This window comes from Poecilia mexicana, unplaced genomic scaffold (genome assembly GCF_051168715.1).
Source record: "Poecilia mexicana isolate PSO_F unplaced genomic scaffold, ASM5116871v1 scaffold_19, whole genome shotgun sequence".
NCBI lineage: Eukaryota > Metazoa > Chordata > Actinopteri > Cyprinodontiformes > Poeciliidae > Poecilia > Poecilia mexicana.
The window spans coordinates 26,192,841-26,216,655 of record NW_028263388.1 but is presented as its reverse complement, the minus strand read 5'-3'; the positions used below and the strand labels follow the sequence as shown (position 1 = coordinate 26,216,655).

General features: G+C 39.6%; 2 protein-coding genes across 2 annotated transcripts in view; one reads left to right on the top strand and one right to left on the bottom strand.

Annotated features, from left to right (window-relative positions):
* Positions 1-23,815, top strand: part of ryr2a (ryanodine receptor 2a (cardiac)) — a 167,530-nt gene that overhangs the window by 16,783 nt on the left and 126,932 nt on the right. Inside the window, exons 14-27 of the mRNA XM_088016421.1 lie at positions 2,246-2,381; positions 2,474-2,569; positions 3,285-3,403; positions 3,660-3,793; positions 3,985-4,226; positions 5,619-5,811; positions 6,140-6,344; positions 6,678-6,782; positions 7,046-7,149; positions 7,687-7,770; positions 8,326-8,485; positions 11,071-11,218; positions 12,771-12,874; positions 14,060-14,164. Of these exons, the coding sequence (XP_087872547.1) occupies positions 2,246-2,381; positions 2,474-2,569; positions 3,285-3,403; positions 3,660-3,793; positions 3,985-4,226; positions 5,619-5,811; positions 6,140-6,344; positions 6,678-6,782; positions 7,046-7,149; positions 7,687-7,770; positions 8,326-8,485; positions 11,071-11,218; positions 12,771-12,874; positions 14,060-14,164 (1,935 nt within the window). The remainder of the gene's footprint in view (positions 1-2,245; positions 2,382-2,473; positions 2,570-3,284; positions 3,404-3,659; positions 3,794-3,984; positions 4,227-5,618; positions 5,812-6,139; positions 6,345-6,677; positions 6,783-7,045; positions 7,150-7,686; positions 7,771-8,325; positions 8,486-11,070; positions 11,219-12,770; positions 12,875-14,059; positions 14,165-23,815) is intronic.
* On the bottom strand, positions 16,292-19,360 carry LOC148153800 (uncharacterized). Its single transcript, XM_088000913.1, has 4 exons — positions 18,266-19,360; positions 17,895-18,041; positions 17,549-17,650; positions 16,292-16,785 (listed from the first exon to the last, which is right to left on the bottom strand). The coding sequence occupies exons 1-4, from the start codon at positions 19,316-19,318 to the stop codon at positions 16,480-16,482; spliced, it is 1,608 nt and encodes a 535-aa protein (XP_087857039.1). The 5' UTR covers positions 19,319-19,360; the 3' UTR covers positions 16,292-16,479.

Genomic DNA, 23,815 nt, shown 5'->3' with positions numbered 1-23,815 from the left:
TTCGTTTACAACAGCCCTACACTCCACCCAACTGGTCCTCTGATGGTGGCCAGTGACGCTCACTGTGTGTATCCTGTCAGTCTGCCCTAGGACAGCTCTGGCTTCAGTGTAGGTTACCGGCACCGGCTAATGAGTGAATGGCTGAATGTAATCTGAAACTGTTTTTGAGTGCATTTTGTTTGTTGGAAGTGAATAAACAGAAAATTCTTTGCAGATTTCTGAAGCAGTCTTCAAGTGCATAAGTTCTCCACAGATACCACAGATACCACAGATAACACAGATGCAACAGATGCCACAGATGGCACAGATAACACAGATACCACCGATGCCACAGATAACACAGATACCACCGATGCCACAGATATCACAGATACCACAGATACCACAGATGCCACAGATGCCACAGGTACCACAGATGCCACAGGTACCACAGATGCCACAGGTACCACAGATGCCACAGATGCCACAAATGCCACAGATGCCACAGGTACCACAGATGCCACAGGTACCACAGATGCCACAGATGCCACAGATACCACAAATGCCACAGATGCCACAGGTACCACAGATGCCACAGGTACCACAGATGCCACAGATGCCACAGGTACCACCGATGCCACAGATGCCACAGATGCCACCAATGCCACAGATGCCACAGATGCCACCGATGCCACAGATACCACAGATACCACCGATACCACAGATACCACCGATACCACAGATGCCACAGATGCCACAGATACCACAGATACCACAGATACCACCGATACCACAGATGCCACAGATACCACAGATGCCACAGATGCCACAGATACCACCGATGCCACAGATACCACAGATACCACTGATACCACAGATACCACCGATACCACAGATACCACAGATGCCACCAATGCCACAGATGCCACCGATGCCACAGATACCACAGATACCACTGATACCACAGATGCCACAGATGCCACAGATGCCACAGATACCACAGATGCCACAGATGCCACAGATGCCACAGATACCACAGATACCACCGATACCACCGATACCACCGATACCACAGATACCACAGATACCACCGATACCACCGATACCACAGATACCACCGATACCACAGATGCCACAGATACCACAGATACCACAGATACCACCAATACCACCGATACCACCGATGCCACAGATGCCACAGATACCACAGATACCACAGATACCACAGATACCACAAATACCACCAATACCACCGATACCACAGATACCACCGATACCACAGATGCCACAGATACCACAGATACCACAGATGCCACAGATACCACAGATACCACCGATGCCACAGATGCCACAGATACCACCGATACCACCGATACCACAGATACCACCGATACCACCAATACCACCGATACCACCGATGCCACAGATTCCACAGATGCCACACTGCTGCTCTTTCTACATTGTGGCATTTTCTGACAATTTTGTGCGGGAAACCTAAAATTGTGCAGGTAACTGTTTGGACAGCTCAGTAGCAGCACTAAGGGGTTTACATGTGATTCTTCATTCAGATATCTAAAAATATAATTTTGACTAGTCATAATTAGGTTCAAAACATCTTAAGTTGTAATTACAGATATGTGTCCCATCAAATGAAAAATCCGGTAACGTCATTTGAGATATCTTAAAAGGAATTTTGACTCATCAAAATGTAATTGAAGATATCTTGAATTATTATTCCTACTAAGCCAGACTATAAATGCAGATATTTTAAATGACCATTATGGAGAGTCAAAATGTAGTTTTATCTAGTCAAAATGCATTTTGAGATATCTAGAATGTAATTACGGAGATGAAACTGATCTTATGTCAAAACGGACTGCCATAGTAGTGCTTTACCCCTGTGCCACTGTAGCATCCCAAGAGGGAACCTGGTCTTTTGTTCAGGTGATGCTCTGAACGGAAATGAAAAAGGAGCTTCCCTTTTATGCTCAGCTCTTTCTTCACCACACCAGACATGTAAATAATAACAATACACTACTGTATTTGGGTCTTGCTGTGTGTTTCTCCCCTTTTGTCATGTTTAGCCCCAGCAACAAAATAAAACTCTGATCATGATATTAAAATCCAGGAAGCAGAAAATAAAATAGAAAATCTACAGCTCATCATTCTGAAGAAAGCAATCTGTTGCTACGTAGTAGCCCAGCCATAAGTACTGTCTGATGCCTTTAGTGAAAAAGAGAAAACTGAACTCCTTGTGTTTGTGTAGGGGATGATCAGCCTGGTGCTGGAGTGTATTGATCGTCTCCATGTGTACAGCAGTGCAGCTCACTTTGCTGAGGTGGTTGGAAGGGAGGCTGCAGAGGCCTGGAGCTCCATCCTCAACTCCTTGTATCAACTGCTGGGTACACACAGTATACATAGATGTGGACAAGCTTTACACACTTGCAGCCTCTGCTGACATCTTGTCTAATCCACCTTCCTTTCTTGTTTCAAGCTGCACTGATCCGGGGAAACAGGAAAAACTGTGCTCAGTTTTCTGGCTCTCTGGATTGGCTGATAAGCAGACTGGAGCGACTGGAAGCTTCTTCAGGTACAGCAGCTTGAACTTCAGCAAGATGTGTGTACGCTTGGTGAGGACAAAAATTTGATCTAGGAGAAAAAGAAAAGGGCTTGATGCTTTGTGAGGATTTCACAACATGGAACAACAAGACTTAATTATTAAGATAAAATGATACATTTCAGAGTCCAACTTAATTAAGCATTTTCATTTTCTCCTAGAGTAGAAAGTTATTTTAACATCTTGTTGTGGAAACCCTCGATGTTTGGAAGTCAGCTGGGCAAAAAAAGTCATCAGTACCCTGGAATCTAAAATCAGTCTGCGGCTCCAGCTGTGCTTCACAGTTGGAGGAAGAACTCTGGGACTTGCTTATAGAAGTGAACACCAAACTCACTAAGCTAAAAATGTTGTACTCGGGTCACAAACCAAAATAAAGCTTTAGAGAAATACTGAAAAAACAAGAAAACTAAGCAATGTTGATTATATCTAAAGTTTCCAAAGCTTCACAGGACAATTTTGAAGAGTAAAGATGGAGGAAGGCAAGAGACGACATTTTGTTCATAGTGAAACCAGAAGGATTTAAATGCATGCAAAGCAGAAAACTGTGATTTGGAAACGACATGTTTCCAAGTCAGTTTGTGTTGTGAAACCAACAAACCTAGAACTAGATTGCCTCATTTTGTGGACTTTTCCCTGTGTCAGCAGTTCCTGAGATTTTAAAGATTGTTTAATTGATTCTTTTTGCTAGGTATCTTGGAGGTGCTTCATTGTGTGCTGGTGGAAAGCCCAGAAGCCCTAAACATAATCAAAGAAGGACACATCAAATCTATCATTTCTCTTCTGGACAAGCATGGACGCAACCATAAGGTAGTTCACCACTATAGAAGATTATAAATGACATAATCAAATTCCTAAAGCTTCTCGTGTGCATTTGGAAATTTGGAAGTCCTTGTAGTCCTTGTAAGTGCTTATTTAGACAGACTTATACTAAGTTCAGCTGACAAAAATATGTTTAAAATGTTTGTAATGAAAACTCAGATAAATGCCCTGAAGTGACCTAAATGTACTGATACAGCTTGGAGAAGAAAGGAGAGCTAATCTGTGGTCTGTTGGTGCTGACCAGGTCCTAGACGTGTTGTGTTCACTGTGTGTCTGTAATGGCGTGGCAGTGCGCTCCAACCAGCACCTGATCTGTGATAACCTGCTGCCAGGAAGAGATCTGCTGCTGCAGACCCGCCTTATCAACCACGTAAGCAGGTATACACACACACGCATGTGCACGCACACACACACAGAAAATTGAACTGACTACAGTGAACTGAAACATTTTTGACATTTTTTTGTGGAGGTTAAAGAAACAAATCCAGTTGTACCTTCAGTACTCTTCCTCATGTCATTGTTGTCTTTATGTTTTCTAATCTTCCTGTCTGCTTTATTTCTCTCAACAGTATGCGCCCAAATATCTTCTTGGGTGTCAGTGATGGCTCTGCCCAGTATAGAAAGTGGTACTATGAACTTATTGTGGATCAGACGGTGCCATTTGTCACGTCTGAACCCACTCACCTCAGGGTTGGCTGGGCCAACACCAGTGGCTATGCGCCGTACCCCAGTGGAGGGGAGGGCTGGGGAGGCAATGGGGTGGGTGACGATCTCTACTCCTACGGCTTCGATGGACTTCACCTGTGGTCAGGTAAGCATTGTGATCATAACCTGTTCATGCAGCATGAGAAAAAAACATTGTTTCATGTTGTTCTTCAGAATAGTAACCATGTACAGTGATTTGTAAATATGTTCATAAACTAAACCACCTAACCAAAAATAAAGGCAAGCAACAAATAAAAAATAATCATCTTTTAGCTTTATTTCTTTATTTTTTATATCTAATTTGGCCTTTGAAGAGAGGCTCAGATGGACAATGTGACAAAAACTTTGGTTATCTTTTTGAAAAAACAAGAAATAAAAGAATTCTATCAAACAGCATACCGTGCTGAGAAATGATGAGAACGAAAGCATGTTCAGGGGCAACAAGACCAGATGAAAGGTAGCATTGTAGAGGTTAGAGTAGAGACAATAACAGGTGAGGCAGAGAGCTAGCAGACTAAACATGGAGACCAACTGGAAGGAAGGAAAGCCAGAGCAGGAACCTCTGAGGGTTCATCAAACTGCTTTACCACAATGGAGAAGGACAGAACAGTTTGTGACGAGTATTTAGGAGAGGTTTAGAGTCTCCGAGATTATAAAATCTTACTGGGAGAGTATAGTAAAGCAACATAGGACAGTAGATGGAAACAAAGAGGAGAAAAAGAGTATAGGCAGAGACACTGGAAGCTGAAGAAGTGTTTGAGAAAGTTCAGGGACAAGTTAGTGAAGAACTTGGAAAGGACAGCTAAGGTGGTCAGAGAAACTGATAGGAATGTATGTGGTTCAACTTCAAGCCAAAATAGAAAGTTGGTGGTGAAATAAAAAAGTGCTGAATGTATTCAGAGGAAGAACAAGGAAATATGGTGGGATAGTCATAAAGATGAAGGAAGTAGACTGGGCTTCTGTGAGATTAGATGCCTAGGAAAGAGAGGTGTAGCAACAGCAAAGGGGAAGACTTCTGATGAGCTCTATGAGAGGTTAGACAGTCAGTGAAAAGGATCTGCACTGATTAGCTGGGCAGAGGGAAAGAGCTGGAGGGAATGTAGAACAGGTGGATGTGTCAGTAAATGAGAAAACTGTGGTAAGAAAATGGAAGGAGAACTTTGAGGAGGTGATGACTGAGGAAACACAGAGAAAGAAACTAGGAGAGATGGAGAGCACAGCTGGTCTGGATGACAACTCCATCCAGACCAGGTTTACCTGGACAGGTATGGAGATGTGTGGTGTCAGTGGATGTACAAAGTTTTAGTAAATGTAGTGGTGAAGTAGATGAGCCACACAGTGGAGCTCTGAGGTGATGAGCTCCAGCAGCACATTTAAATATCACAAGTCTATGTTTGTATGTCCCAGCCAGCTGAGGCAGAGCTCTTGTTTTATATGATCCAGGTCAGACGTTTGACTTAATGTGAGCTGAATCTGTCTCTCCACTGATCCTGTGCAGGCTGCATTGCACGGACTGTTACATCGCCCAATCAGCACCTGCTGCGTTCAGAAGATGTGGTGAGCTGCTGCCTGGACCTGAGCATTCCCAGCATCTCCTTCAGGATCAACGGCCAGCCCGTTCAGGGCATGTTTGAGAACTTCAACTCAGAGGGCCTTTTCTTTCCTGTGGCCAGTTTCTCTGCGGGGGTCAAGTTAGTGTTTAAATGGAAATTCTTTTCACAATATTACAATCTAACACATTAGTATGTGCCAGTATGTGGCCACTGCATAATATGTCACTGAGTGTGAAAAGGTAGGCAGGTTTCTATGACAGACTTAGATATAACATCAACCCGATTTTGTACTTCAAACCTACATTCAACTTCCATTTCAACAAGTACTGTGTTATACAAGCCCAGGAATTTAGAGCTGAGCTTCATTACTTTAAATTATTATAAGTTGTTGTAAGTTAAATTTCATGATTCCACACTGTTTCTTTCAAGCTTGTAAACGTCCCTCCTGTCACCCATGACCCTGCAGGGTGCGTTTTCTCCTCGGGGGGCGTCATGGAGAGTTCAAATTCCTTCCTCCTTCAGGCTACGCTCCCTGTTTTGAGGCAGTGTTGCCCAGGGAGAAACTCAAACTGGAGGCCAGCCAGGACCAGACTGTAGCCAGAGACCTGCTAGGACCCACTGTCACTCTGAGCCAGGCTGCATTCACACCCACACCTGTGGACACCAGCCAGGTAGTGACAAAATAATGCTTTAAAGCAGGGGTCTCAAACTCCCGTCCTCAAGGGCCACTGTCCTGCAGTTTTTAGATGTGGCACAGGTACAAAACACTGGAATGAAATGGCTTAATTACCTCCTCTTTGTGTAGATAAGTTCTCCTGAGCCTTGCCACTGACCTAATTATTCTATTCAGGTGTGGCGCATCAGAGGCACATCTAAAAGTTGCAGGACAGTGGCCCTCCAGGACTGGAGTTTGAGACCCCTGCTTTAAAGCCTTGTTACACCCAATCAATGAAGTGACTGAAAGCTGATGGCCCAGCCCCCTGTGTGTGTGTATGTCTGCTTAGATTGTTCTGCCATCTCACTTGGAGAGAATCAGGGAGAAACTTGCAGAAAACATCCATGAACTGTGGGTGATGAACAAGATTGAACTGGGCTGGATGTACGGTGTGGTGAGTATGGAGACATGAGTCTTATTCAGTCAGTTCTGTGGTTAAGGTGGTTGGAAAGGCAGGTTTTAATGGCCAACGGTAAAAAGTTTTTCTGGAAGTCAAATTAATAAATGTGTGTTTAATTTTGGCCAAGAGCTCAAAACTAATTTTGAGCTCTTGGACATGTTCATCCTTTTTACATAAATGCTAACATACTGCAAGAGTCATGGCTGTGGGACCAGATGTTATATGTGATAATTTGTTCATTTTTGTGTGAATTGCAGGTGCGAGATGATAACAAGAGGCAGCACCCCTGCTTAGTGGAGTTTTCAAAGCTTCCTGAACAGGAACGAAGCTACAACCTGCAAATGTCTCTGGAGACTCTGAAGTAATGCAGCTGCAGACGCTGCTTTAATTGAAATACCTATGAGTGGCATCCAGTTCTGACAGGGGCAGTGCACTTCTAGATAAAACTTCAGTGGAAATACTTCTGAAAATACTTGCATGTGTTTAGTTTATCCTGGTAAAGATGTGCTTAAAGGCTTATAAAAAATTGTTTTTATGGTAAGTGTAAGTTACCACTCTTTCCTTCAATTGTCTAACTTTCAAAGTTTTTTGGCAACCTTATCATCCTTCTCATTGTGTGCGGTTGCAAAATAAACTGAGGTCTTCTGAAGCCTTTAGTTCTGCTTTCAGTTGTTCTAAACATTTTAATTATGCGTCTGGTAGTAAACATGTTCATTTATGAATATAAGTGTTGTATTAATTTCCTGCTTTGTGACGATCAAAGCAGGAAATGAATTCATTGGATGGTCTTTCACTTTCCAATGAATTTCCAAAACAATTGTCTGTGTCATATTTATACCTCAGGAAAATAAAAGATCAACTTGAAATGTTTTATTGATTAAAATTCTGTGTGTTGCAGAACCTTACTTGCTTTGGGATGCCATGTTGGATTAGCAGATGAACATGCTGTTGAAAAAGTAAAGAGCATGAAACTATCACCAACGTGAGTCATACCCACAATTTGTCAATAGTAGCTGAAAAGCAGTTCACTTCATTTACTGTATATATATATATATATATATGTCCTCACAATGCACTTTACAAGACAAATAGATTCACTCAATTACATACATTCCAATTTTATCTTTGTAGAAATATCCTATAAAATGCTGTCAGGTGTGTTTTATTATGCTAATTGGTAAAACGTCTTTCTCTCCAAGGAGACCCAGACCACATTGAGCCACTGAGTTTGCAGCAATCTCAAGCAATTGTAGTAGCTCTTTTAAATGCTAAATAGGAGAGTAATACATTGCACTGCTCTGAGCCAGTAGTGCAACATATGGAGAGAAAAGGGAAAATGGAGTGAGCATACTGACATACAGCCAAAGGAACAACTGATCATTCTAGTTTCATGTGATCAAACAAACCAGCTGAACACTTAGAGGATCAGGATCAACAGTAATTTTCCACATTATTCAGAATAAAAAAAATACCTCAGGCTCTTTAGTTACCAAGCAGCTTTGTCTGACGGTGTTGTCCTCCAACCCAATCTGTGCAGGTATGAGTTGTCCAGTGGCTACAAACCTGCTCCTCTGGACCTGGGTCACATCAAGCTAACTCCCACACAGGAAGCAATGGTGGACAAGCTGGCTGAAAATGCCCACAATGTCTGGGCAAGAGACCGAATCCGTCAGGGCTGGACATATGGAATCCAACAGGTGAGAGACCAACTTGTGGAGTTGGGCCTTCTCTGCCCATTTTAGCTGAAAAAATGGGCAGAGAAAAAACACAATAAGGCTATGACATGATAAAACCACTTGCATGATATAAAAAGATTAACTATTGTGCTTCCGTTCTGTGTACACAAAAGCTTTTAATAATAAATGTTTCCCACATAATATTATAAATGCAGAGAAAATTTGACTGATTTATCTGCATTTTTGGAGGAAGAAGCTGGATGTAGTGATGATGGAGAGGGAGCTGGTTCTACTGAAGGGCTGCAACCAGATTTATTTGAGCCAGATAATACAAGAAGCAACGACGACTCCAAGGTTTCTGCTGAGCAAGAGTCCGTGTCTGTGTCTGCATGGCTGCTGATTTAGCCTGATGCTAACTGATGATCCCTCTATGCAGTACAAGATTATAGCGAAGAAATATTATACAGTTATCAGAAGTTGAAAAATTGAACTCAAAATGTGGAAATAGGAGGAACAGGAAGGCTGGTTATTGAATTCCATGATCAAAATATTCATATGTTGGAACACACACACAACTTCCTTTTAAGTAACTGGATTATTTGAGTTAAACTAGGATTAAAATGAAATCACTGAATGCTGATAAACAGATTTATGAGTACATCATAAATCTGTTTATCACCATTCAGTGATTTGGAGGCGACAGATGTCCTGCTCCAATCTTTCACCGTCTGACTCTTCCTCCCCAGAAACCTTGGAGTCGTCGTTGCTTCTTGTATTATCTGGCTCAAATAAATCTGGCTGCAGTCCTTCAGTAGAACCAGCTCCCTCTTCTTCATCTTTACTTTAAAAGCCTTGTAGAACAAAACTGTTAACAGGTTTTCCAAAGTGTAAAGTCTGTAAAGTGAAGCTGCAATGGAAAACAGCTCCAGAGTCCAGGAGCAATAGACTCCTAAATGTAGTTTTTCACCTTGCATGAGGAACAACAGAGAGATTCTGGCTTGTGGGATTGAAGGCTAAATGTTTTTGGCAAAAAGATGATCTAGTCAGCAGCTAGGCCATTTATTAATAGATTAGTTTAAATCAAACTACCAGGAGCCAGAGGAAAAGCACATAACACTGGGGTGACACGAGTGTGTTTAATAGGTTTAGTAAGACGCCTGGCTGCTTCGATCAACTAACTTGCGGGAGGGAAATTGATAATCTGTCCAGACTGATAAAAACACATTTCATTTTTCCAAAACTACTGAAACAAATCCATAAATAATGTTCTTTAGATCTTCTTGAAAGAACAGCTCTTGTCTTGTAGAAATGTTTCTGAAATGAAAGAAACATGAATAAAGATTTCAAATGAGCTGTTCATCTTTTTAATTAAAGACGGAAATGACTCACTCACTGAGGTCTCATGTCCATCACCATATATATATATATATATATATAAAACTACACGTGAAACATGTTAGAGCAGAAACAATGCTGTTAATACTATCAGATTTGAGTGGAAAATGAGGAGGGTGAGAAGAGTCCAAACTGTGGTTCCAGCTGTGTAGTGAGGTCAGGATTCCTCCAGCAGCAGATCTGGGCTTTCCACAGTGTCCGGTAACAACCAGTGAAGGAAATAACTAGGAGTGTGAAAACCAACCCTGCACTGAAATATCTTAAATAAAGTATTGTCTCAGGGTTGGAAACCTGGAACAATACTTACCCACAGCCTCCTTTCTCTAAAGTTGATGAAGTGAGACTGCAGTCAGCTTGTCTCTCCGCGTCCCTTACTACCCTGTCTGAAGCACAGAAGGAGGAGAGAGGCAAAGAGAGAACCTGGGTTCCAACAAAAGTAGAAACTCAACTCTGTTTGGATCAGGTTCATGATCACCACTAGTGACGGTCATGTAAGCTAACAGCTGAGCGGAGAAACAACCATCCTTTTACTGTTACTTGAAAAAGTATTTCTTCCCTGTAAGGGGCAAATTATTTTTCATAGCTCTGAATCAGTAACTACTCCAAAACAGAAACAGACAGAAATCGTCATGGAATTAACACTGAGGAAGATTTTAAACATTATTCACCAGTAGAGACATAGTCACATCCTCTGCACTCGGTGAGTAAATATGGAAGCCATTGTTGTTCAGGTCGAATGAGCCTAATCACCAACCTTCTTGTTGTTTTTTCTTTTTATCTTATGCATTTTCAGGCCATTAGCATGGCCACTGAGACCTTTTTCTCAACAAAGCCAATCCTGGTAAAAATGTTGTCTGTTCATACTTTGTTGACTTTTTTACCTTTACATTCAACTCCCCTGAATCCAATGGATCTAAAAGCTCTTGCATTGCGTCTGGAATGTTTGATTTATCCCTTTGATGACTAATGTAATATTTCCTCAGCTCTGTTTACTGATTCTCCTTAGAAACTAATTCACTCCCAGCCCCTCCATTGGTAAGGATGTCTCACACATTGAAAACCTCTGCTGTGAGTCAGCAGTTTTCTGTCTCGGGTGACTGACTCACTTGAGAGGAACAATATTTTATAATTAGCTGCCATTGTACTAAAGTGTTGTAAAAACATAACAGAATTTGTTATAGTTGACTGTCTTAACTTTTCTTCCTTGTCAGGATGTGAAGAACCGGAGAAACCCTCGCCTCGTTCCATACATGCTGCTTGATGAGAGAACCAAAAAGTCTAATAAAGACAGTCTGAGAGAGGCTGTTAGGACTCTGTTGGGCTATGGATACAACCTAGAAGCTCCAGACCAGGATCATGGTACAGCTCCCAGCTGATGCTAAATGTTTTCAAGCTCAATATTTTCAGTAAAAACATTTGAAAGCAAAATAAATGTCAAACTTAATCAGAAGTATAGCATATCAGAGGGAAAAATGCGATATATATCACAATATGATAGTCTAGTCCCTCCAGGATGTTACAATGGTTTTTCTGTGATTGTTTGGCCTAAAATGACTGATTTTACTGCATTTTTTCAAAAGGTTGCAGTCAAAGTTACGCATGTTATTAAACTTTATATTTGCCACAGCTACTGAAAGAACACTTTCAAGTTGAAATAGAATCTTTAATACAAATCAAATCATGTCCTGAGGGGTTGTCACAGTGCAAATGAATAATTCCATATTGATCATTAAAGTTAACATGAAATGTTTATAGAAGTAAACCCTGCAGAACATCTGACAATGGCTTTTACAACAACAAAAAATAGGCAGATGTTGGCGTTTAGCAAAAGGGCGGGCGACTCCAGGCCTCCAGGTCTGGTGTGCTGCAACTTTTAGATGTATCTCTGCTTCAGCCAACCTGAGTCAAATATTGAGGTCATTAGCAGAACTGGACTGCACTTAGGAGGTGATTCAGCTATTTCATAGAAGTGTGTTGGACCAGGGAGACTTCTAAGAGTTGCAGGATACTGGCCCTTGAGGACCAGGATTGCCAGTCCTGGTTTAGCATCATCCAGTTTACAGAGGCATGTTTCACAAAATCTAGATAGTGAATTAAGCTGGGATTTTCCTAGATAGCCTGGCTTAATTCGGTTAAGCCTTGATTCGGTTTCACAAAAGCAATAGCACATGAGTTACCATGGTGATTTATCTTGTGCAGCTAGTGTGCTCCAGACTAGGCTAACAGCCAGGCTTAGATCATCCTGGTTTCCTACCTGTTCAGTCAGCAGTCACATCAATCAGAAGCCAATGAGTTTTCTCATTGGTTTGTCTGTTTTGGTTTGTTTTAAAGCTGTAAAAATTCCTCGAATGATTCAAGCATCTCGATTATTAAAATTCCTAGTAGAGGCGAATTATGTTCGTCGAAGCTTTGTTAAATTACTGTGTTTCTGGCCAGGTGATTATTTGTGTTGCTCAATGCTCTGACTTGGTGAATTGATGAACGCTGAGTCAAATTTTCAAGCAAAACATCCAGTTTTCAAGTTCAGTCCAGGGGGATTTCGTTGATTGATGATATCCAACTATTTATCGTTTTTCGAGGGACCAATAAGCATCCTTAAACTGACTGGCGCCATGCATGGAATATAACAGCCTTTCTCTTCCTGGAGTTGCTGCCTACCCCTTTGAGATCTCAATTTGATATAAGGAGCATTATAAATAAAATAAATTATTATTAATTTCTTAGCATTTTGGTGGTGTCCTCTTCCACTTATCAAAAACCTTAATAGGCTCTGTTATTGCTAGAGTCAGCTTCCACTGTATCTTGCATAGAATATTTAACCTGAACATTGTTCCATCATGCAGTTATGAGACTGGTTGTTTAATTGCCTCCTTCTTATTCAGTGTACCTCCTTCCTTTTCTAACTCTGCAGCTGCTCAGTCTGACGTCAGCAATATGTCTGCAGAGAGATTTCGCATTTTCAGAGCGGAGAAGACCTACTGTGTTAACACTGGGAAGTGGTACTTTGAGCTGGAGGTAAGAGAGAATGATAAAATCATCACAGAAATGATGGTGATGGTGAATCTTTTAATAAGCAATAACTGAAACTGACTATTTGGCTATTATTTCTGATAATCAGGTGGTGTCCTACGTTGTGCTAAATTCTCTTTTGAGAAAAGTCACTTAATGCTTGTGGGCATATTTACTATGTAATTAGAGTCAAAGGAATTAGGAATTTTGAAATTATGGATATTAAGGTTCCAGGCCTGTTTTGAGGACAGTGAAATTGAACTTTCAATATTGAAAAAAAGGAAATTCTGACTTCAAACAGAGGGCATTATAGCCCTGTTCAGACCTGGTCCAATGTGCATCATAACTAATCTGAACATCAGCACCACAAGCAAAATTCATCCCTGACGAATCTAATCTGATCTGTACAGAGTAACTGAATCTTAGCTTTGTGCTTGACGAGGAAATAAACCATGTAGCTCCTTCAGAGAGTGGGCTGTCCGCTGAGCAGCCAGCAGGTCAGCTGATGTTCCTGTAACAGCTCAGACACTCTAAATCTCTTGAATTACGCTATTATTCAGACCCTAATATGGCTGAGATTAATCTGAGGCACATCTTTGAGGAGTTATTTCAGGCTCTTTATGAACTCACCTGTGTGGCTTTAACACACTCAATAATAGAGACAACAGCTCAGCATTAGCACACAGAGACTTGGAATCATTAAACACCACAGTAGAGCAGCCGACAGCTCGCTGGAACAACTTCAGTAGTCAAGGCACATTGCACTGTGTAGAAATGACTGGACATCCCACAGTGTAACATGTGATCACAGCTTGATCAAGTTTATAAAAAAAAAACCCATCCAACTGCATTTCAGAGATAAATTCATTCATGGAACAAACAGACAAATATCCACAGGACCGTATAATTAGTTTAGATTAATTGTTTTGCAGTTGTTTACACATTTGTTTTTAGTTTCTAACAAGAGTCCTGCTTGAGGGGAGTCACTTCAGGTCAGTGGGGGTCCCTGAATGTCTCCCAGGACGGATCGTATTCAACTCACAAAAGTAACATGGATACAGTGCTTTTAGACCTGCATTTATCGTCCAATCATCTAGAATGCATGTTGGTGACAGATGTGACCAAGGCCTGTGACTTGAGCTGCACTTCTTCTGCACTGCATTCCTAGATTGTTCCTGCTGGTTTCTTTAGGTACTGACAGCTGGAGAAATGAGGGTGGGCTGGGCAAGGCCAGGCTGTCTACCAGACCAGGAGCTGGGATCTGATGACCAGGCCTTTGTCTTCGATGGTTTTAAGGTGATGGATGGATGGATGGATGGATGGATGGATGGATGGATGGATTGATTATCCCTAAATGCGGTTGTGATGTATCCCAAACAGGAAAAAAAAACTCATACCTGAAACTACTGAATACTTTTTTACCATAAACACAGTGAGACGTAATTGAACAGAAGTTCCCTTCCCCAGGAGACCTTGAAAGTCATCACGATACAGAGAATCATTTGAAAAGCCACTATTGTGAAAATGTTGTGTTGGAAATCATGATTCCAAAAACATATAACTCGACCACATCGCCTTCCTGCATTTTCCATGTTAGCACACATACTGTAGGAGTCAGTTGGGAACAACTTAAAACTTTGAGTTGACTTTCTATAGAATTTAGTCAAAGAGGTTTGAATTATTTATTGGACAATTGAGTATTAAGTAAGAGTGACTCAAATTCACTTAAATTTGTCTTCAGCAGTCATTTTATAATAAGGCATTATAATAAGGCAACCTCAATGAGCCGAAGAATTATCATCCATAAACATAAAAGTACATTTGTGTTCATGAAGGTGTACAGTGTCGAGAAGAATGGTATGATTGGGCTTTTCATGAACTTAGTGTAGGGCACTACAACTTCAATAGTTGTATTGAAAGTCCATTAAAAGTGCCAACTTTGCATGATTTTGTAAATTATGATAATTTAATGCAAAGTTTACCTTTTTAATGGACTTTTAATGCAACTTTTAGAGCAATTTTGCATTAAAAGTGTCATTATTTACCGAATGACACTTCATGACAACTGCACTGAGAAAAATTTGACCAATGGTTACTTAAAAAAATTGTGGCAACAAAGTGACACGTAATATAATTGAATAGAATTTAAGTTCTACAATTTTGATTAAAAAGTATTGAATATGTTAACTTAACTTAACTTAAAAAAATGAAGTACATCTTAATAAAAGCAACAGCTGAAATGTGTTTGATTTATTAATATCAATGCAAATGATCATTTATATTGCCCAAAAATATTTAGTAAATCCAAGTCAATTTTACAAGAAAAACTAATTTTTATTTACTAAGTTTCTGAGCAAAAATGATGTAGATTTATTAAATATCTGGGGGAAATTTAATCATATTTACTAATAATCTAGGTGAAATTAACTTATATTTATTAATTAAATGGGTGAAATTGATTTACATTTACTAAACATCAACATAAAAATTATTTGGATTAAGTAAATAATACAAATAATATCAACTCATATTGTAGCACATTATTGGTTAATTCAACACATTAAAACTGTTGTTCTTATTAATCTGTAGCTAAAATAATTGATCAATTTTAAGTTTTTATTTGTATCATAGCACTTTAAATCTATTCAATAATATTGAATGTCACTTTGTTGCCATAATTTTTCTGTGTCTAATTTACACAATATCCTGACCAAACTTGAGTGGCATCAAAAAATAACAAATTACAATGCATAAAACAGCAGCAGCATTTATTTGTGCAATTTTATAAAACGTGTTTATCCAGCACCAACTAGTGCAAAATTCCTAAATACAACAATAAAACAGAGAAGGGGCAATATATATCAGTATCAAGTCAAAAACATAGTGCCACTCTGCTCAAAGTATAGTTAACATGATTTTTTAGAACCATCACATCAACATCAACGTGGACTCAGTTAAACTTGCTTCAACAATTTATCAATCACATAAGAGTTCACTTTATGTTTACTTTTGTGCTCTGCATGTTTAAGGCATGCAGAGCACAAAACAAGTATGCACATAAAACTTACCTGGGGAAAACACATGACAAGATGTGAGAGTTGGGCGAGACTTTTGAGGCATAAAAACTTCCATTTACTTTTTTTGTATGTTTATGCTACATCTTGTCACTGTGTTGGGGCCCTTGGCTCCGTGACACTTACTTTCCTTTTCGAAAAATAAGTTGAAAGACAGAACTGGAAAAAAACATATTAAATAAAGTGCAAATGAAACACAACAAAGTTTTCCAGCCTGCAGATCATCACCCTTCAGTGGTGAAGCCTGCATGGACTCTCCAAAAAGGCAATAGTGGATGCTCTATGCTGTATAAGGGTTCATGTGACAGACCTGAACAGATCCAAGCCATATAACAGGCACATATGAGAACAAGGGGTCAGTCCTTAGAAAGGGTGGTTAACTGTAATGTACTGCAAGAAAAAATACACATGCAGAAATCCACTGAACTGAAAATGACCCTAATTTTAACTAACTTCACCGAGCATTTCACAAAGTTTTGCGTGTTGGTTTTGACAGTGACTTGTCTATTCCCTTTTGTTTAGCAAGGGTCCGTTTTCTTAAGCCAGTAGTTTATTCTTGAGGCTGTTCACTTTTGGGGAGAGCTTTGAACTATCCAGCCCGAGGAGAAGTTTCTGAAACACTTCAAACGTGTATCTGAGCTCCTTTGGATAGGCGAGATTCACAGCATACGCCAACCCAACAAGCAGGGAGCAAGCCCTTGGAAAGTTACCCAGAGCAGTTAGAATTTTCATGCCGTCCACCACGATACCGATGTCTGGATCCTCTGACGTGTTAGCTTTGATGTTGTAGATCTTCAGGCTTTGAACAGCAAGGTCCTGTGACACACTGTCTTCATCAGCATCCTGTAATAGCAAGAACATTGTGCATATCAGACAGTGCAGCCAAAGGAGAAGGTTCCATTTCCCAAATTGCTTGCAACTGTTTGGACAAGAAAATCTGGAGTTTGTCAGCCGTTGCTTGTAATGCACTCTATTTATGTCAGTGTTTTAGACAAATCTGAGATAACACACACAAAAAAAACGCACATAATTTAAAAAGGAAAAAGATATATATAAATCAATCATAATAATATATTATATTATAATCAATTATGCAATGAGGAGCTGAACAGTTACAAATATTTCTAAATGAAGTTTCTGAAATTAAATCAATCCATTACACTATTATTTCTTCCTGGCACTGTCTTGATTAATATCTTATTCTGCGTTGCCTCAGTCTTTCTGTAAAAATGTCTTTGTATTCACAAAGCAGCGTCTTGGCCATCATTTCTTAGCTCACTTTTAGGGACAAATTGCCAAGACTTAAAAAAAAAAGTTATGGTTAGGTAAAGCATTCTTAGGGAAAAAATTACATAAATTACTGACAAGTTTTAAATTATGCCAGTTGGTGAAATCAAATTGAGATAGCATTCTGCACTAGCATTTAAAAATTACTTAACGGAAAATAAGAATTTAAACACACTTAACAGAGGACAATGATATACCTTGCCAAGAACTACTGGGAGAAATACAGTTATGACTATTTTGTGATTTGACTTTCCAACAAATAAGTACAAGAGATGAGAGAAATCACCTACTTTATATTTTAACATCTAATTCAACTTACATCGTACTCTTTTAAGAGTTCATCTGTAGATTCCCCAAGGTACATCATCAAACATCGAATGATAACATCTCTGGTCATGTTGATGTCAGGATTGCTTGGAGTCTGAAACGAAAAAAAGAAACACCAGGTGGTTTATATTACTGTTAATATTGAGTTCCTGCGCCGTCTTGGGGACCAGTGCAATAAAACACTACTCATACAAATTCTCATGCGATTATTACATATTCCATTTATAAAGACAATCACAGGCTAACCTCCAATAAATTTAAGTAATGATATTCCAGAAGTTTAAACACAAAACTTTGAGAATAAAATATTAGCAACGATAATGCTCAATGAAAGATACCTTGAGTAGGATAGCCTGCAATCTCAACCCCATGCTTCCGCCCTTCGAGTGGAAGAGGTTCAGAAGTCGAGGAGTATATTCATCCAGTTTGGACATGAACTTTGATTCAAGATGCACCATTGTGATTCTGTGAAACTCATCCTGGATCTGAAAGACAAATCATGAAACCAGTTTTAAAGCATCAAATATTACAAACATACATACTGTTCTTACGACATTTTTCAAAAGCAAGAAGATGGATCAAATTTGATCTATAAAAAAGATGACAGTAACGCAACACATTTTGTATCAAATTGCTAAGTGCAGAATCACAAATGCAATCCTTCACATTGACTAGGAATATTTCTGATTGGCATGCACTTAGAACTCACGTGAGATGTCTCAAATAGAGCGGGCCATCTGGCTTTGATGTCCTCTATACTGGGTGATTGGTTGATTATTTCGTTTCTTCTGTGTGCAAATGTTTTGGCCATTTTTTCTTTTATCAATGCGTTGTTGTTCTTTTTCTTTATTTCAGTAAGCAACAGAATTCTCTCTTGTTCTTGACTTTCTTCATCCTCTCCAGCCGGGTAAGGAGGAAGGAAGTTTATCTCTGCTTTTCGAGGCTTTTTAACATTCTTTGCAGACTTCTTGTCCGCCGGGGTCTTGCGTTTTAGTGCATTGCATAACACCTCAGGAACACCGTAGCCTCTGAGTTTGGTGCGATAATTTGACATCTTGTATTTAAGGCTTTGCTGCCAGCCATAGTAACCTGCAAAGGAACCGGGTTCCTTGAGACAAGGATATTTATTGACAAGTGCCTCAGCAACATCACTTATCTGTGAACCTGATGGATAGGCTGTATAAGTATATACAGTTTCAGCCAGTTTCTCAAGTATGTCTGCCTTGATCTTAGAGGTAGTGAGAAGTGTTCCATTCTTCTTGTAGTCCTCATTGCCTCTTTCAAGATACATCTCAGTTTCGTATGCAAACTGCGGAATGGGGAACTGCTTTGGCCATGGCTGACAGCGTTCTGTGGTACTGCGCCCAGACAGGATAATGGTGTCCTGTGAAGAAGATGTTCCAGCAGATGACTCTGCATTTGATGCAGTTGACTCTTCAAACGATGCAGAGTCACAGTCAGTGGACTGTTGAACAGAGGAACTGTCCAAACTTTCATGAGCTGCATACAAGTTCAGAAGAATAGGAGAAGTGTGAACAACCTTTATGGTGCCTTTGTGTTGGATAAGATCACTGTTGTGAAGAGTAAAATAATCTTCAAATTCCAAGTCAAAATACTGAAGACTGAACTCAGTAGAAATCCCAAAGGTCTCCTTCACAATATTATGCAGCTCCTCCACAGTGGGCGGGATTCCTGATGGAAGGACCAACTTCTCAATTCGGTCGTCAATTATTACTCTGAGTTTTTCCTCCATCTCTGCCATCCTGACTAGAATAGACAAAAGTTAAAGATATTCTTATAAAGTACATAAAAAAAACCTATATAAAACATTTTATAAATAAAATCTGTACTTATTTAAGTGCAACACCACACTTATAATCAGAACATTAAATGTGTGTGCCATAATTATGATTCTTAAATTGCAAAAATGTCAACAAAAAAGGATACTGTTGTTATGTTTCCAGAAAAAATGTGTTTAAAAACAGATGTTATGAGATGTAAAGGTTAATATAATTTACCAAAATTACCTAAAACAAAGTACAGATGTGACGTTTGAGTGTGACCAAGCGTTTTCCTCCCACACTGTATGCAGCCAAGGGGTACACATCACCAAGTTTCTGCTGCTCAACAAGAGCCATTTTGCCAGTGTTCTCAAGTTGAAAAGATCTAAGATGCTCTTCATACCATGCATCTAGTAACTTTACAATAAAATGTGCACGGTTGTTCAAAATGGCTATCTGAATAATCTCAGCAAAGTCAGGAAGTCCCCCAGTAGAGCCATACGGTAAGATCATCCCAACAGTGTACTTTGTTCCATAGCAGGTGACAGTGTTAGCAAACTGCACGGAAGACAGAAGCGGTGATGTTTCTCTTAAAGCTTCCTGTATGTCTGAATGCAGTACATCTAAAGGCACCACAGATATTTTTGTGACACACAATGGCTGTTTTCCACCATCTGTATGTAAATGGCATGCCATCATCATCTGATGTTTTGTAGCAAGGGTCACCAATATATTTTTGAAGTTCTTTGTGTGCCTCACAACTTGCTTGAAAAAGCTGTGTTTCGCTTCAAAGCGCATTGTCCACACACCAACCAGAGGCCCATACTCTGCAATCAGTGCAGGGTAATGTTCTAAATAATGGTGTTTGGGTGTCAGTGTCTCTTCAGGAAAAACTTCTAAGAATCTGTCGCGATGCTCAGATATTTTAAAGTCAAGGTATGCAATACTTTCAACTGAATGAACAGGGGCAACCACCAATTCAACTATGTCTTTTAAAGTCAGAAGAACCTGCCAGGCAGCATCATCCTCAGGTACTCGTGAACCAACAATGAGTGGCAACAACCGTATTAGGGCCCAATTTTCATGGGCATTTCCTCCTATCGTTCTGCGACGAATGTAGTTTTGAGGGACTGCTTGAGGGCTGTTGGCTTTGTCTGAGCCCTTATAGGGAAAACGTGTGATTAACTCGTTGAGTTCAGTCAAATTAAAGTACTTCTTCTTGGTGAAAGTCTGAAAACACAATGCTAGTTCTCTTGGGACTATTCCTTCAAAAAGGTCATGTAGTGCATCTGGTGGATACCCAGATACAAAATGAAAGTGATTCAGTTTATCAGTCAATGGACACGAGCGCTTAACGCCAAAGCAATGGGTTAAATTTGGATTTTCTCTCACAGTTTGCACATGCAAACTATGGTCCTTCTTTGTCCGAGGTGGAAACACTCCAGTCCGCACTTCGTGTGTCTGGTACTCTGAAGAATGTCCAAGACAAAATCTACAGATGTACGGCCCCGTGAAACTTTCAACTAGTCCACTAATTGAATGTGCACCGAGATTATCGGCTACAACACAGTGTACAGTTCCTTTAACTCTTTTTCCAACACTGGAAATGAAAATCCCGTCCTCTTCTAGAGTGGCAAGATCTTTCAAGAGGGGTTCCAAAACTGCTTTGTATTCAAACTGTTTGACATCAACAGCTTTGCAAAGTAAAGCTAGGTGTATCGATGTTAATGCAGACTGCAACTGTAAAGGTACATTTGCCAAAATCCAATAAACGGCTGTTATTTTGTGTTTTTTTTTTGACGTTCCTAGTGGGTTGCACACTTCAAAGTCATCGACATAAAGGATTACAGAGAGTTTTATCTCTTCTCCAGCATAGAAGGCATTTTGCTTGAAATGTTTGCCATCAAAAGTTGACTTAATATATCCAGTACTGTTTAAATGTCTGGATGACAGTCCCTCTGCAATGTGTTTATTCTTCAAAACCTTCTGCAAAGTCTCGAGAATAGGTACATATTGAAAGGTCTTGTTCTTTTGGGAATCAAGAATATATTCAACCGGATCAACACACTGGAAATGCTCCTTAAAATACCTTCTTCTCTTAAAAGCTGAACCAAGTGGACCACCTACAGCAAGTGCTGTACTAATGGGATGGAAGTTGCACAACTGTTCTGCCAAGTCTGTTATGATGGCCTGGTCAACAATGCTCTTATTTAACTTCAATGTTGAATCAAGTATATCTCTAACAACTTCAACAGATGCTGAAGATGAAATGAACTGAAGGTCTTCAACCAAGGCATCAATGCACTTCACTGAGGCATTATAGACACTTTCTAGCTTCAGCAGAAGTAAACCAATTCTTTGAAGAACCAAGTATGATGCACTTTCGTTATCACAATCTAAACTTGTGCCCTCATTATCACTGGCCTCTAATGAATCAGAATGGTCAACAATCTGATCGTGGTGACTCTCATACACACCTTGCTTAAAATGGCTCGAAGAATAGGATTTGTGTGTTCTACTTTTGTGTTTCAAAAATGTATTGTATATATTTGTCCGAAAGCTGCATCCTTCAAATACACAAAAGACAGTTTCGTGGCTCTTCAGGTGATTTCCTATATGCTGAAAGTAGTCCTTCTCTGTAGAACAACTAGCACTGCAAACTAAACACTTAAAAGCAGGGATGATTCCTGGCTGTATACTGCCATGAGCTGTATGATACCTGGACAAATGTGTGCGAAGGGCACCCTGTGTTTTAAATGTGCAAGGGCAACTGTCATATAGACATGGCTGGGTTTGCCCACGACCAAATGTTGCGTGTTGTAGTCTGTAATGTTTTAGTAGATTCCCTTTTGTTGCAGACAAAGACTTGCAGATCTTACACTGCCACCCCATAGGCCAGAACCTAAGATAATAAGAAAAAAAGGTGTTTTTAATTTAGTGTATAACTAGTAGCCTACATCACTAATAGATCTAGTAATTAAATAATGTGCCAGGGCTGAACAACTAATCAAAATTTTATCAAAATTGCAATACAGCCTACTGCAATTTTCAAATCACAGGAGGTACAATATTTCTTACATTTCTTAAATCTTAAAAAATTATTTTAAATGAAATGTTCTGCTGCAAAGATGTCCTGGCCTACACATCCTAATCTAGAGACTTAAAAAAAAAAAACATCCGTTACACATCCCTGCAAGAATCACGCCATAATCATCTTAATTTTTTTTAATAAAAATAAGAAAACAATTATACAAAATTATATTTCCCTCAGAAATTGCAAATCATTTCGCAACTGTAATGTCACTGAAAAGATCATCACAATTAAGTTTTTTTTAAATCATCCAGCTCTATAATATACCAACTATGGATGAATACCTCATCCAATCCCACTTCAAAAAAATGAACTATCGTTTTAAGATGTTAAGACAAAAATATGAAACAGATTTTAAGGTGATATGCACATAAACAAATGCCAAAAAATAAATATTAAAATGAAAGATGCCCAAAACGGACTAAGGAAACATTTCTCTCACTCTCTCTGTGGCAGCTCAGAGTCAGTACGAAGCTACATACTGATTTCAACCCAACATTCACAGACGCATCTCACTGTAACTGTTTATCTGTCAGTGTGAGCTGCAGCCACAGTTTGAAAGCATAACGTTTTTCCGAGAAAACGGGGAAAATGAGGAAGCCGTTTGTGCCAACTGAATGTAACTAACGTAATGTTAATGGAGAGCCTCAGTGAGAGCCGGTGAACTGGGGTTTAGCAAAACACCAGCCATTGTGCTCAAAACACGCCAAATTAAAAGAAGAAAGAAGAAACAGCGCACTTTGTCTGAAAATGTAACTATGCAAAACGGCTGATTTTTCTTTCGAAATGTGTAACGTTATAAAAACTGATTAGAAATCTGCTTTTAACATGCTACTTGAGTAAAAATGTTACTTGAGTACATTTTAATTGTAAAAACTACATGCAGTAACTTTAAACGAAACTCCTGAGTTGATTAGCTCATTGATTATCTCACCGTTGAAAACAACGTCTGTTCCTCCATTATGGTGCCCAAACATGCTAGCTAGCTTGTTAAGGTGGGGGAGGGGAAGCTTGGGCTGAGGCCAAGAAACTAAATTAAATAAAAGAGTAGCTTGTATTCTACGGCCACTATATAACGGTATTACGTTAGTCACATTAAATTGTGACATTGAGACTACTTTTTCAATCATTGCAATGCATTTAGTCAAATCAAAGACGACGTAGACTGACTTCGAATCCTTCACAATATAACTTAATTGACTTGCTGTACAGTAAAGTTGCCATGTTTGCTAATTTGCAGTAACTTAAGACAATGTTTAACTGCTACAGACACTTGAATTGTTTAACTAAGAACACTTAAAACATGTCTTACCTTTAAGCAAACGGTAGTCCACGAAATGCTGAGCAGACGTGATGTTCCTATGATGAAAATGCCTTGGGCGGGAAA